The sequence below is a fragment of the Theropithecus gelada genome, chromosome 20 (genome assembly GCF_003255815.1).
Source record: "Theropithecus gelada isolate Dixy chromosome 20, Tgel_1.0, whole genome shotgun sequence".
Classification (NCBI taxonomy): domain Eukaryota; kingdom Metazoa; phylum Chordata; class Mammalia; order Primates; family Cercopithecidae; genus Theropithecus; species Theropithecus gelada.
In genome coordinates, this window is record NC_037688.1 from 7525539 (window position 1) to 7541218 (window position 15680).

The following is a 15680-nucleotide window of genomic DNA, read 5'->3' on the forward strand; positions in this document are numbered from 1 at the left end:
CATATCTTGGGGGGGGGGGGGGGAAAGCAACATCACTTATAATTAAGGAAGTGCAAATTTAAACACTGTGCCATTTTTTGCCCGCCAGATTGCCAAAAAGAAAAAGGAAAGAGAAAAAGACCAGGCGCGGTAGCTAATGCCTGTAATCCCAGTGCTTCTGGGAGGCCGAGGCAGACAGATCATGAGGTCAAGAGATCGAGACCATCCTGGTCAACATGATGAAACCCTGTCTCTACTAAAAATAAAAATAAAAAATTAGCCGGGCGTACTGGCATGTGCCTGTAGTCCCAGCTACTCGGGAGGCTGAGGCAGGAGACTCGCTTGAACCCGGGAGGCGGAGGTTGCAGTGAGGCAAGATCATGCCATTGCATTCCAGCCTGGCGACAGAGTGAGACTCCGTTTCAAAAAAAAAAAAAAAAAAGGAAAAAGAAAAAACAAAACATCATCACATACCGGCAAGGATTAGGAGAAACATGTATTCATGCCCTATTATTGAAGGGTAAATTAGTACAGACTTTGTGGAAGGCAATTTGGAAATATTTATCAAATTTTTCGAGTGAATACCCTTTGACCCAACAATTTCACTTCTAGGAATCCAGCCAAAGAAAAACTCAAACGAGAACACAAAGGTTTATAAATGAGGATACTCTCTGCATCATCGTTTAAAACAGCAAAAAACTGGAAGCAACTAAATGTTCACCAATGGAAGACTGTAAATAAGTCTGGTGCAATGATTCTGTAGACCTCGTTATGGCTATTAACATGGAACAGATTTATATACTCTAGGTGCTGTCTCCTAGACTAATGGTTCCTAACCCTGGCTGCACATTCCAATTACTCCCATCCTCAGAGATTCTGGATTAGTTCATCTACGGTGGAGCCTAGGTAATGTCGTTTTTTAAGTGCCTAGGATGATACTGATGTGCAACTAACCAAGATTGGAAACTTAACTCATGTAGCTAACCCTACTAGTTCTATCTTATTTCAGACAGGGAAACTGAGGCCCATAGAAGGAACTGTCTTGCCCAAAATCAGAGAGTATGTTTCCTCCAACCCACTCTCCTCCCCAAGGAGAGAAATGAAGGAATCTTGACTCAGACCTTCAGGGAGAATGGGGTCTTTCTTTTCTATTCTGAGTGATTGGCAGGTTCCCTGCCAACATATCCCATTTTCCCCCTCCCGACCACTTAGCTGGCCCCACCCCTCACTCCTAGTGCTGTTCCTAGGGCCGACCCCCCCCCACTCCCCGCAGAAGGATGAAGAGGGTCCCAAGGCCACTTAATGGTGGCTGATCCCTGGCCAGGATCGAGCTGGTCAAATGTGTCTATTCTGAGCCACGGCAATGATGTAGCAGGATGAGGGTCACAGGCAGGATGGCAAGGTTATTGAGCTGAACATTCTGTCTTATTTAAAACTAAGGCCAGGCACAGAGGCTTATACCTGTAATCTCAACATTCTGAGAGCCCGAGGTGGGAGAATCGTTTGAGGCCAGGCTGAACAACACATGGAGAACTCCATCTCTTAAAAAAAAAAAAAAAAAGAAAGAAAGAAAAAGAAAAAGAGGCGGGCATGGTGACTCGCACCGATAGTCCCAGATACTCAGGAGGCTAAGGAAGGATAGCATGAGCCCAGGAGTTTGAGGTGGCAGTGAGCTATGATCACATCAATACACTCCACCCTGGGTAGCAGAGCAAGATCCAAACTTAAAGAAAATAAATTATTAAAATTAAATTAGTACAAAAATCTCACATTGCTTTTATGTTTTACAAGCCCAACACAATCCATGACACAAAGCCCTCGATAAACAGCAGCTGCAATCTCACAGCACAATGTACCCTGAGTATGAAGGAGAACAGGCACCAGCCTCTCCCAGCCCGGAGTCCTGCAGCTCCCACCTCCTCATCAGGAACAGAGGCTGGGGCAGCGGGAGGGGCCCACAAAGACTGATGCCCAAGGTGAACCCAAGTTCTGCGAAGGCCTGTGCTCCCTCTCAGTTCACCCACTCGCTCATCCACTCATTCACTTATGAATCTATTTATTCATCATTGAGTCATTTACTCACTAGTCACTCATTCATTTGTTCACTTGTTCCCCATTCATATTTATTCCCTCAACAATTCACACATTTACTCGTTCATTTAAGAAATCTTGGCGAGGCCCTGTGGCTCACACCTGTAATCCCGGCACTCTGGGAGGCCGAGAAGGGCGTATCACCTGAGGTTGGGAGATCAAGTCCAGTCTGGTCAAATGGAGAAACCTTGTCTCTACTAAAAATACGAAATTAGCCGCTTGTGGTGGCGCATGCCTGTAATATCAGCTACTCGTGAGGCTGAGGCAGGAGAATTGTTTGAACCCGGGAGGTGGAGGTTGCAGTGAGCAGAGATCGTGCCATTGCACTTCAGCCTGGGCAACAAGAGCGAAATTCCATCTCAAAAAAAAAAAAAAAAGACATCTTTTAGACATAATGACCCAGAAGGTTGAGGCCAGATTGGTTTTGTGTGTGTGTGTGTGTGTGTGTGTGTGTGTGTGTGTGTGTGTGTTTTGGGTTTTTTTGTTTTTGTTTTTGTTTTGAGACGGAGTCTTACTCTGTCACCCAGGCTGGAGTGCAGTGGGTTCCAGCAATTCTCCTGCCTCAGCCTCCCAGGTAACTGAGATTACAGGCACACACCACCACGCCCGGCTAATTTTTTTTATTTTTAGTAGAGACAGGGTTTCACCACATTGGCCAGGCTGGTCTCGAACTCCTGACCTCAGGTGATCTGCCAGCCTCGGCCTCCCAAAGTGCTGGGATTACAGGTGTGAGCCACTGCGCCCAGCAATTTTTTTTTTTTAATGGATGAGAGGTTTTTTTTTTAATGTTGCCCAGGTTGGCCTCGAACGCGTAGCCTCGCCTCCTTATGCACCAGGACAACAGGTCTGTCACCGCGGCTCCCATGTTTTTTGTTTTGTTTTGTTTTGAGAAAGGGTCTCATTCTGTCACCCAGGCTGGAACACAGTGGCACGATCACGGCTCATCACAGCCTCAACCTTTCGGGCTCAGGTGATTCTCTCACCTTAGCCTCCTGAGTAGCTGGGACTACAGGCGCCTGCCACCATACCCTCCTAATTTTTTTTTAATTTTTTGCAGAGAGGGGGTTTCGCCATGTTGCCCAGGCTGGTCTCAAACTCCTGAGCTCAAGCAATTCACCTGCCTCGGTTTCTCAAAGTATTGGGATTACAGGCCTAAGCCACCACTGCACCCAGCCAAGGTCATTTCTGAATGAGCATGGGGCCCTGGAAGCCCAGGAGGCAGCTGGTAACGCATACATGAGATCCTCCCCCTGAGCAAGGCAGGACATGGGGCTGCTGGAGGGACTGTGGCCCCAGGAGGTAGAACCAGGACCAACACAGGGAGGAAACTGCAGCTTCATGTGTGAAATTCAAGCTAAAAAGGCACAGATGAGGCCGAGGCGGGCAGATTACCTGAAGTTAGGAGTTTGAGACCAGCCTGGCCAACATGGTGAAACTCTGTCTCTATTAAAAACATAAAATTAGCCAGGCATGGTGGCACACGCCTGTAATCCCAGCTACTTGGGAGGCTGAGGCAGGAATTGCTTGAGCCTGGGAGGTGCAGGTTGCAGTGAGCCAAGATTGTGCCACTGCACTCCAGCCTGGCTGACAGAGCAAGACTGTCTCAAAAAAACAAAACAACAACAACAACAAAGCACAGATGTGCCACAGAGGTAGTGAGCTCCCTGGGAGTGAAAGTGTGTACGTCCAGGCTAGATGAAACCAAAGATGCCAGAAACACACCCAAAGAAGTGTAAATGAAGTGACCTCCAAGGTTCCTTTTCAACCTGTGTTTTTCAGGTTCGGAGAGGTTCAAAGGCAAAAACAGTGAATCTTCCCAACATGTGTGTCTGGCCCCCTGGCTGGCCGGTGTCTTCCTAAGGGGCACAGGGCATCTGCAGGGGCTATCCTGGGCACTGAGAACCCGTGCACTGCTTGCTGCTCTCCAGAGACCCCAGCACTCTCTGTGGCCTCCACCCCAGACAGAAACCTGCCTCCTCTTTCCATCTCCCCACTTCTGGGCACCTGCTTCCCCTCCCTCTTCCCCTCCCTGGGGACTCTCAGGAGCTGATGATTGTCTCTCCTCTCTCGAAGTTCAAAACTGCAGCCAAAGGGGGCAAGGGACAAAGGCACATATCTTGTTCAGGAACCAAAAATATACTGTATGTTGCTGGTGGCTCCAAGGTTCTGCAGCCTCCAGGCCAAGGAGGTCCCCCCGCCCTGTCTTCCAGCCTGAATGTGGCAGTCATACCACCCCAGTTGCCCTCTCTGGCCATGCCCAACTCCCTAACTAAGCCCAGATGGTCATCACTCTGCCTTCAGGCAGGTAAAATTCAGTGCAACAGGAGTTAGGTGAACAGTATGTTTTATTTAATTAGGATCAACAGAAGAGATAAACCTCACAGCAGGATAGGGAATGACAACACTGCAAAAAATAATTCATGCCCAGGTAACGAAAGGGCAAATTTCAATTACAGAGAAAACAGGGGGAGAAAAAGTTTCCCGAGCACCTCCAAGGAGGGAGGCAGTGAAGAGTCTGCAAAACCTAGACCTGTGGGCCCAGGATGGTCCAGAAAGCAAGGCAATCAAGTGGACAAAACAGCCGTTCCTCTCTCTCCTTGTCATAGACAAACCAGCCTAAGTATGCAGGACTGGGTAGGCCAAGGGAGCTGAGTCCTGGCAGACAGGCATAGGGGCGACAAGGGATCTGCCAGGGCCACTGGGCAAGCTCGCAACCCACCAGGCACAGTCTCAAAAGAATGCTGTCCCTGCATGGAGACAGAACAAATGTTCTAATCCTAATAACAGTCATCAGATCACTCAGCAAGTCCTTAGCACCCCACCTGCCCTTGCCCCCAGCCCCCCCAGCCCTGACAGAACCCTAGTCTTATGCCCTGCCCTAGCCTTGGACAATCCAATCTCACCTCTCACACTAGAACAAGGCAAAGAAACCCCTCCACCCCCTGCCGAGAGAATGGCCTCATCTTCTAAGCCTCTGTTTCTCATGCTTACCCTGGAAATGGGAGGCTGGCCTGGATGACCTCCTCTGGGGTGATGGGCTGCAGATCCCTAACCCACCATCACTTGGGTGCCAACTATAAATGAAAAGTGCATAGTGGTGACAGCCCAACAACGATGTGTATGTACTTAACGCCTCTGAAAAATGGTTAAGATGGGCCATGCAAGGTACCTCATGCCTGCAATCCCAGCACTCTGGGAGGCCGAGGCAGGAGAATTCCCTGAGGCTTGGCATCTGACACCAGCCTGGGCAACAGAGCCCCATCTCTACAAATAATAAAATAAAGAAATTAGCCAGGTGAGGTGGTGCATGGCTATAGTCCTAGCTACTCGGGAGGCTGAGGTGAGAGGATTGCTTGAGCCCAGGAGTTCAAGGCTGCAGTGAACTATGATCATGTCACTGCACTCCAGCCTGGGGGACAGAGCAAGATCCTGTCTGTAAAAAAGGAGAAAAAAATGATTAAGATGGTAAATTTTAAGTTACGTATATTTTATCAAAATTGTTTAAAAGCAGGAGTTGGGGGATGAAGAGATCTGAGCCCCTCCTCAGACCAGCCAGGTGAGCATCTTCAGGACCTGGGCCCAGGAATATGCAATTTAACCAGCTTTATTATAGGTGATGGTGATAGGCATAACAGCTGGGGATCCACTCAACTGTATGAAGCCGCCCTCTCCCCAAATGAAGGCTCCCCAGCATGATGCCTTGGATTCCTTCAATAAATACTTCTTCTGCAAATGAATATTCAAAACAGTGAGTTCTCCAAGTTTCACAGCACAAGCAAATCTTTTTCTGTATGTGTTCCCCCTCCAAAATGAACCCTCAAGAAGCACGAGCATAGCCCAGGCCTCTCTGTCTCCCTGCTCCTAGTCTTTGCTCCGAAGGTGACGTCAGCCCCAGCACCCCCATTATCTGGGAGAGGGAAATTGCTGTTAAATTAGCACATCCACAGAGCCCCATTTTATATCCCAATTCAGAAGATGACATGAACATCTGCTTTCACTTCAAGACATTAATTTTCAATTATTGGAGAAAAACAAAATTAGTCCTGACAAATTGCTGGCGAATACAGGCTCTTGTCTGGTGGTTCATAATAATAACTTCGGGGGCCCACAATTAGTGTCTCGGACGGAGTTTCCTGATGGATCCCTGTCATCTGGAGGCAGTGGCAGCAGGGCAGCGCCTCACACCGCGCTGTGTCAGGCAGGAGGATGCTCCAACAACCCGCAGCTGGAAGGTCACTGCTTCTTGGACGACCAGGTTTAGAGAACTAAGGAATTAAGGTTTCCTCTTTCTGGGGAAGGCGGGGAAGGACAGAAGATAGGGGGCAGGCATCTAAAAAATATCCACCTTAACCATGTTCAGCTTTGAATATTTTTCAAGGTTTTCTCCTCCTGTTCAGTAGCAAGATTTTGCACACTTAGACGGGAATGCAAATCACTCCTGAGTCCTTACTGGGCACACTGGGATCACCTGATAGGATCGCCTTATGATTGGAGTTTGCTGTCTGCAATGGGAGAAGGAGAGATGACATGGTTTTCTTATGAGGCCTCTTCTACCCTTCTATATGACGTCATTCAGGATCCCAAATCCAGAACTCAACGGCTCCAGACTCTGAGACACAAATGCCTATTAATCTTCTATAAGAAAAAACTGTTTGCCGGGGTCCCATCGACCCAGAACCTGGTTCAGCCCGAGTTGTAGTCTCCAGAAAAAAAAAGAAAGAAAGAAAATTCTGAATTTGCCAGCCTCAATGACCCCAAATCCAGAGAACAACCCACTTGATAAGAGATTATCAACACTGTAATCTCATTTGATGGGTTTTTATGTATCTTGGCTGCTTTAGTTACTATATCAATAAGAAGCCACTGAAATGTGAATGAGTTGAAGAATTCAGAGATAACGACGTGGCCGCCTTTGAATTTGACTTGTCACAATTGAAACCAGAGTGTGTTTGCCCAGCTAAGATGTTCAGACTCTTGAGGGGGGTGAGGCAAGAGGTAGGGGAGGTAAACAGAGGGAGGCAGGTTAAAAAAGAAAGAAAGAAAACAAAACAACAACTACAACAACAAAGGGAAATTATATCTTTAAAAAGAGAATGAAAGACATTGTTACTTCCAAAGTCAACTTGGTAACTGAGCTCCGACATTGTGTAATTGACTTTGCAAGTAGAACAACAGCAACGTAACAAAGAAAATGTCAGTGTTTTCACAGCACCAATCTATAACGCTGGGAGGCCGTCCCGCTGTCAGCCAGGGCTGACAATACAATAGCTTTCAAAGGGATATTACCATCATGCTTTTATTCCTGACATCAATCAAGACAAAGAGAATCCTTTTCACAAGACATTAAAAATCAAACCTTTGTATAAGAAGATAGGTAAAACAGCATTCTCCTTAAAGACAGCCACATGGAGCAATCAGCTAATTGGCGCTCCTTGAAAGCAGTAAAGTATTTTTATTTACTGCGTGTACAACCCCAATCGTTGGCTGCCACCGAGCCTGGCAGGTAAGCTATGAATCAAAAGTTTCCATTAGCATTTCCTCACTCACTTCACCCTGCCTCTCCCACAGTAGGCTGAGGGAGCTGACAGCCAGCCCCAAAAACTTCAAGCGGGATGTAACCAATCCAGCCTCAATTCATCCATTTTGGGTGAGAAACTTTTCTGATTACCCACTAACGTGTCCATGCACAAGATGCCCTTGCAAGCTGATGGGAATTTGCAAAAATTGTCCAATTTTCCAACCACAGTGTATCAGGGTGTTCCTGGCTACTCAAATAATGGGGACCCCACTAATAGTTTTCAAGGTATTCTACCGTAATCACCCTAGACTCACAGATATGAAGGAACCCTGATATCTTCTGCAAATGTTTTCAAGACATAAAGATAATACTCTTTGCAAACACCAGCGTACCGTGGACAAGGCTGGGCTTTGCTTCAACCAGTGGCCAGGAAAGGCAAGTCCATTCTAACCTACGTAAAACAAAGAGTGAACTAAAACCCACCCACCACCTTGACAAAAATGATGGGCCCATCAGGAAATCCAGCCATCCTCTGCCTGCTTACTTTCAAGACAGTTTCAGATGCCTGCATCTCAGAAGTTGTTGACAATTACAGAAAACTGCAAGTCCAGAAGCAGGAAGTTAGAGAGCCTCATGTTTCAAAGAGGTCATTTCCTAGACACTTTCCAAGCCACTGACATCTTACAGCCTTCCAACCTTCCAAGATGCCCTGTCCCCACATCCAGTCCAGGCTTGACGGAGCCACTGGTCTAAGTGGTCACAAGTCTCAGACCATTGTTGAGGAGGAGTGGGAGCAAGGACTCTCTCTGCAGGAGGGCTGTCGGGAACTCAGAGCCGAAGGCTCTGTGTCTTGCCCCTTTGGTACCCTACAGACCATCTGCCACAAAGTCCAGTCATTCAAAGACAGGGACAGCACTCTCAGCATCTGCAGCAAAAAAGGATGTTTTTACTTTTCAGCTATAATGGGATACCGTTGTTTATTTTTAAACAGAATTTGAACAGGTGCCGTTCACTTCACTACAGAATGGACAGAAATTTTAAAAGAAGAGGGAAGTGGTCCTAACACTGCCTTGAAAAGTGTTCCCCTTTTCAAGGTACTCCCACCACCACCACCTAAATCAGCCTTTTTCAAAGAGCCAGGCAGCATGTCTGCACCATCAGCCTCAGTGGTAGGTTCCTTTCATTTACACATCCAAATGAACAGTTAAGAGAAATCAATGCATCTAATTGCCAGACTATTAAATCCTACATCAGGGGAAGAATTCCACAGCCACTAGCTTAAGAGTTGGCTACCGATATAGCAATTATTGCAACTTTCTATTAGATTGAACCAGATCCCCAGCCTTTCGTCTCCAGCTAGGAACGCTGTACTCAAGTGCTCCAGTTTCCTGCCTTCCTGGTTCCCCCTCCTCCTCCTCTGTTAACACACTGTAGCATGCCACAACATCGCCAGGGCTGGCTGCTTCTTCTGAATTACTTTATGACTGTAAAGTCACCGGCATTTTGCGCCTTTCATTATCAATGCACGCTAGGCACCTTATGGTTAACCGTTTAGCAGGATTCCCCTGCCAGAGGCACATAGTTATCTTATTTTATTGCTTATTAAGTTTTTGCAAGGAAACAGGTGTAAGAATCTAAACAGCAATTACTAGACATAAAGGATGTTTTCTAGAATGAAACAAGCCCTTCCAAAGCTGGGAATCAATAACTTAATTGAGGAGCGGGGATTAAATATTAGGATTAAATGTTAGCTACCCCACTCCACATAGAAAGCTAAAGACCCTATAAAGGATTTGTTCTGCCCTTCCTACAAGATCACGTACATTTAGCCAAACAAATCTCAACAATTTATACTTGTATGTGGTCTCAGCTGAATCGAGAAACCTGTAACCTCAGAACGCCTCTATTTATTACATCTCAATTATTTCCATGGAAACACGCGCAATGTTCCCAAGTCCCTAGACCACCAAATTTATAAGATGGACTTTGAGGAGCTACACGCTGGCAGAAGAGGAAGACAAAGAAGGGGAAGGGAGTGCCGAGAAGTCACTGTGGGTACTTTGGGATATTAGGGTTGGGGGGTGCATGGACATAGCCTGAGCGCTAATTAATATTAAGAACTGTAATTAACAGGCAGTTGCTAGACAGAGAAAATTGACAGTATTAAAATTATTCAAAAGCTTTAAGCTAAGGCAAGGGAAAAGATGTATCAGTTTTCTCTATAAATGAAGAGGCTGTTGCATGGATCTAAGAAAGCCATGGGGTGAAAGGGGATAGGCCTCCTTAATGTTGAGTGACAGAGAGAACTGCAGAGGTAATCGTTAACCAAACCACCTGATATCATCAGCCGAAATAACATCAGTGAGCATGATGAGAACAGCCCGGGAAAATGAGGCCAAAATTATCAGAGAGCAAATCACTGCAACCACCACACCACACCACACCACCAGGAAACGAAAAAGGGAAGAAAGGTGTATGGAGGGAAAATCGGTCAGAAAAATGTGACTTTTATAACACTCCTGGCTTTAGGGTTTTTTTTGTTTTGTTTTTCAATAAAATTTCAAGGCTTTTTAAAGCCTTGAGGCTTTCTCCCCCCTGCCCTACTGCCCCGACCCCCTTCCCTATTTACTAGGTGTCCTCCCTGTGAGCTGGGTTTTCCAAAGGACAAACACACCGCAGGGACAAGTGACCCCACTCCAGAAGAGACGTTGTGCCCGTGAGTGGGAAGTGAGACCACCCCAGCCCCCAGAGGCCAGTTTTATTTTCAAAGCAGCAATGCCTGTGCTTTCAAATCACACTTTCTGAGCATCCATTCGAAATTGTTATATTTCTGTCTTTCCTTCCTGCTATGGGCTTTCACATTTCCGAGATCAATTACAAATTACAGTCAAGTGACTTTCACAGCAGAATGCTCCGGGCTGGGGAAGTCCACAAAGCCTCCACATTAGCCCTGACACACAGCAGTGGAGGCAAAATAAAATAAAATAAAACGTAAAAGACACCGCTGTTGCTTAAGAAGCACTTTCAAGCATCTTTAAAGGTGAAGACCTTATCGTTTCAAACACTTGGTGTGGAGCTGTCCACACTCAAGCACACACTTTTGAATATTGCTTGAGAGAAGGAGGGGGCAGTTCTTGAAAAGCAATAAATTCCTCACCTGCTGGAAACTCTTATCTATCCAAATTATCTTCTCTCTTAATTTCTCCCTTGATAAGTGGCCACATCTCCACCCTCTTCACCCCATAAACTGAATAAAAGGTAAAATGGTGAGAGACAGGGGTTGTAGCTGCTTTTGGGAAATGCAAAAAGCCATGGGAAGAATCGGGGGTCTCCGACTCCGCAGACAGAACAGCTCTGTGTGGCTGATATTTACAACACCCAGTATCGAAATGCCTCCACTGGTCTCCTGTTCACCTTGCTGTCTTTCTCCTATCAACCTGCTTGAACCGTCTGCTACACATACACACATACACATTTGAGAGAGGCACTCACTAAAAATCTTTTCAAGGCTCATTTCATGAAAGGCTGAAGACCAATTCTTGAGTCTTTCTCAGAGATCCACAGAGTGGTTTTAGAACTCGGTTCAAGCAACTCTGAAACACCCACCCATCTGTTCACTGCAAACTGCTCTCCCTTTACTTTCTGGGTCTCACCTTCTAACATAAGGAGGTTTGGAGAAATTGATTGGAAATCTAGGTAAGCAAGCTTTGCATCTTGACGGGAAAATCGGCTTCTATACTTAGGTTTAACTCAAAATCAACTGCCTGAGTTAAATAAAACTGTTTTTCCAACCAGAAATTCCAATTCCACATTTTCTTCTGGGTCGCCTCTTAAGTGGCTCCTGAAGGAGTGAGCAGTGAGCCAGGGAAAGAGAAAAGAAATCCAGTATTATTTCAAGCCGTAGAGCCCTTCCATCAGCAAAAGAGAAACATCCACCCTTCTTTCCCGTCCTCTTCTTGGTCTCTCTTCTGGTTTCCCTGTCCCCCAATCAACACCCTCTGAAACCCCAGGTCTGTGGAGCAGGCCAGGCCGTCCCGGATTGGGAGACCTGCCAGGGTGAGGGGAACAAGACCAACTTCTCTCAGGGAAAAGGAGGAGTAGGAACGGGTCGGGCGCTCCGTTTGGATTCAGTTGGTCTTCTAATATGACGGGGAGGGTCTCTGCTGGGCTGGGGGCAGTCCCTCCGGGGACTTCAGGAGGACAGAACTGACGGGTGTCTCAAGATCCTCCTTGCCAGATTCAGTTCCAGCCATTCCAGCCAGGCGCAAGGTTGGCAGGAAGGGAGCGGGGCCCCAGCGCCTTCCCGCGCAGGCCTCCAGGAAATGAACTTTTCAGAGCAGAACTGGGCTCAGGCCAGAGGTCATCAGGGGAGCTGGGAGAAGACAAGGGCCTGGGGGCTTTTGGCTTCGTAGACTTAGCTGCGCTCATCGTTCTCTCCCTCCTCGATCATCTCCCATCTCACAGCCGGGCGCCCGGGCACCCAACCGAGGGGCTGGAATCGGGACAAAGCAGCAGGCAAGGCCTGGAAAGGCCAGCCGCGGGGAGAGGAAGCCAGGGGAGGGGCTCCGCTGCAGGCGCGCGGCCTTTCCCCGGGGCCTCTACTCTCCAGGGGTCCCCTCAAGCCGGGGGCCCTCGGTGGAATTAAGAAGCAAAGCGTGGAGACGAAGGGATGGGTGTGTGTATCCATATATCTGCAGCTCCCCACAAACGCGCGCACCCTGGGGAGCCGGCATAGAAAGCCGGCCTGGGTGTCGAGGGTGCCGGTGCCCGGGGTCAGATCTGGGACGCCCTCCGCGGAGAGGCGCGCACCGCGGCCGCTGCGCTCCCCTGAGGACCCGCGTCTCGCCGGCGCGGCACAGACAATGAACTCCTGGAGGAGGCTCCCTGCCCGGTGGGCCTCGGTGGAGGAGGCAGGAAGTGCAGGGGCCCGGGCCTGGAGAAGGCCTGGGCAGTAGGCGGGAGGGGGCGCCTGGCAGCCGGGGCGAGGGCGCGGCGCCCGGGGCGCTCGCGGGCAGCGCCCGCCGCTCCCCGCGTCCACGGGCGACCAGACAGGGGCCAAAGAGAGCCAGCGAGGCCCGGGGCCAGCGAGGGCGGCCTCGGAGCTGTCGGCCTGCCGGGCGCCCGTCCTCGCCACCTCTTCCTTCCTCCTGCCGCCCGCCCGCCGCCGCCGAGATTCGCAATCCCCGCCAAGTCGGGCCCGCACCCCTTGATTGGCCACACGGGCCCGGGGCCCGCACGGAGGGAGCGGCAAGGGCCCCTTAGCGGCGCCCCCAGGCCTGGGTCCCCCGCGGGCGACGGCGCCGGGTCCGGGCGGGGAGGGTGTCCGCGGCGTACCCCCTCCGCCTCCGCCGCCGCCGCCTCCGCCTCCCGCTCCCGGCTTCCTCCTCCCCCTCCTCCGCCTCCGCCTCCGCCTCCGCCTCCTCCGCCGCCTCCTCCTCCTCCTCTCCGCTCGCTCGCGCGGGTCCCCGGCCGCCCGCCCGCTCGCCGGTCCCTCCTCCCTCGCTCCCTCCCTCCTCGCTCGCTCGCTCGCTCGCGCCTCCGCCGGGCCTCGCTCGCTCACCTTTCACCGAGCGCGGCTTCGCCTGCTTCCGCCTGGACATGTCCGGGGCTCCGGGCGCTCCGTCGCCCTCCGCAGCCGGCTCCCCCCGCCGCCCCCCGCCGCTCCGGGCAGCCCTTCTCCCCCTTCTCCTCCGCCTGTCTCTTGGAAACTTTTTTTTTTGCAGCCCGGTTGGCGGCTGTGGGGAGCGGACCGCAGGTCCGGGGCGGCCTCCCTTGGGGGGGCGGCCCGGGCCGGCCGAGGCCGCTCGAAGGCGGGGGGAGGCCCGGGGGGCGCGCCGGGGCCCTGCCTGTTGCAATGCGGCAGTCGGGGGCTCCCGGTCCAAGCGGCGGTCCCAGCGGCGCGGGGAGTCCGGAGGCCACTCGGCCGAGCCGAGTTATGCAAAAAAAAAAAAAAAAAAAAAAAAAAAGCCGCCCCCCTCCTCCTCCCAACCCCCCGCCGGCCCCCGGCCCCTGCGGCCCCCTCCTTCCCTCCCCCACCCTACCGCCACCCTCACCCTCCTCCTCCTTCTCCTCCTCCTCCGCCCCTTGCCGGATTTTTGTGCAAAGTTTGCAGGCGTCCGGCCACGCAGCCTGGTGCGGAGCTCACAATGAACCCATCTGAGGAGGGGGAACGGGGCTGGAGTTGAGGGTATCTCAAGGGGGGAGGAGACCGGGAGGCGGTCGGGAGCGCGGAAGCTCAGTACCCCCCGGAAAAAAAAAAGCCTTCAAATTATCCCCTGCCGCACAAAAATAATAATAATAATAATAAATATTAATGGCTCAAAAATGCCCAAGCGCCTGGTTTGGAGATTATGATGGGTGGGGGGCGGGGGTCCCTCAACTCAGCCTACTTGGTGGGGAGGCTCGAAACGGCCGCAGTGGCTCGGAAGCCGCGGCTCGGGGCCCCTGGCTCACGCCCCCTTCTCTGGCTCTCGGCTCGGTCCGGCGCCGGCCCCCCGGAGGAGGAAGGGGCGCGCGGGGGCGCTCAGGCGGCGGCCGGCAGGCGCGCCCGTGCCCGGGGCATCGCTCAGCCCGTGCGCCGGGCCGCCGCTGCCTGCCCTCGGGCTGCGGTGCTCAGCGCGAGGCGCGCAGCCGATCCCCAGGCCGGTGCCAAGTCGCCGGCCCCGCTAGCTGCCTCCATGGGCCAGGGGCTCGGAGAGGGGGGAGGCGGCGGCCGCGGTGGCGGAGGAGGAGGACGAGCAGGCGGCGGCGGCGGCGGCGGCCGGGCTCCCGTCCTCCCGGGCAGCGGCGGCGGCGGCTGCGCCCCGGCTCCTCCGCGCTCCAGCCGGCGCCGGCCCGCCCGCCAGCCTCCCTCGCGCTCCTGTCTTCTTTGTGGTCGCTGGCTCTCCTCCTCCCGATCCGGCTGCTGGGGCTGCACTGCAGAGACACATAATAAAGCCAGGCTTGGCTGGAAATGTAGCCGGGTCCCAGCAGGAGGATGTGAGGAGCGGAGTCCCGGCGGGGGAGCGCTCTGATCCCGTGGGGCGCCCCGCACTGCTCCGGCTCGGATCAGACGGAGAGAGGGCCAACAGCACCGAGCGATGGACAGCGCTGGAAATACAGCTCCGGCCGCCCGCAAAACCCGGACCGCGGCGGCGGCGGCGGCGGCAGGCACGGCGCGGGCGCGGGCACCGCACCGGCACGCGGGGCCGGGGCTCGGGCGCTGGCGGCACCGGGGGCAGGAGGAGGGAACAGACTTAGGGTCCACGCGGCTGTCAAGCTCGCCAAGACTCATGAGCCTCACAAACTGCAAAAAGTGAGAATGGGGGAGCAAATCGAGGTGGGCTGCCCTAGCATTGCCACCTCGCGATGTATGCCCCACGCACATGAACTATCCCGGTACCTGGCTCTGCCAAGTTGGCTTTTGCCCACGGGTCGGTGTTCAAAGACCACCCCTGCCCCACATCCAACAAATTCTTCCACCACTGGGCTAACCCCGTGCGCCCCCTACACCCGCATCTGTAGAATTCTCGCGCCTGGTGTTCACTTCCTCTGTCCGACTGTAAAAGAAACACCTTACCCCCGAGACACTGCAGGAGCACCCCCTCCCCGCGCAGTTGGCAGAAGAAATAAATCAGCTCCTACTTTCTGCGAGGTTTTACCCAGCCGCCAGGGGGCGCCGCGCGTCCCCGCAGCTCCTGAAGCGGCTGAGACTCGGGTCTCCCGGCAGGCCCGGGAAGGGTTCAGATTTGGGAAAAGTCTTCCCCAGGCGGCTCCCCTAAACCGTTCCTCTGGAGCTTCTCCCTCCCCCACTAACTGCAGGCGGCCAGGTGGGGAGAGGCCCCGACCTCGCCCCCCTCCCGGGCGAGTGGCGCCACCTCGGGCCGGCGCGCCCCGGAGCCAGGAGAACGGAGCGGGTGCACGGCGCGGCGCTGGGGGTTATCAATCTCTCGGATCGATAAGTTGCCACTTGGAGAGGGGAGGGCTACGTCCCCTCGGAGACGAGTTACCCAGGGCAACCTTTCACGGAAAAACCCGCTGCCCGCCGAGAACAGCGCCGGGGCCGGCCGGGCCGCGGCGCCCGCCCCACGCAGGGTGCCCGCTCCCCGCCGCT

General features: G+C 52.5%; 1 protein-coding gene across 2 annotated transcripts in view; it reads right to left on the minus strand.

The window, feature by feature from the left end:
• The window catches only part of ZNF423 (zinc finger protein 423), a 370990-nt gene extending 355666 nt beyond the window's left edge, over positions 1-15324 (minus strand). The window contains exon 1 of one of the 2 annotated variants that reach the window (XM_025370367.1): positions 15147-15324. Coding sequence is in view for 1 of the 2 variants with exons in the window: in XM_025370366.1 (XP_025226151.1) it covers positions 13149-13188 (40 nt within the window). In the remaining variant the exon portion in view is untranslated. Of the gene's footprint in view, positions 1-13148; positions 13830-15146 lie in introns of those variants that run through there. The other variant, XM_025370366.1, reaches the window with a different exon arrangement.
• Between the last annotated feature and the right edge of the window lie 356 nt (positions 15325-15680).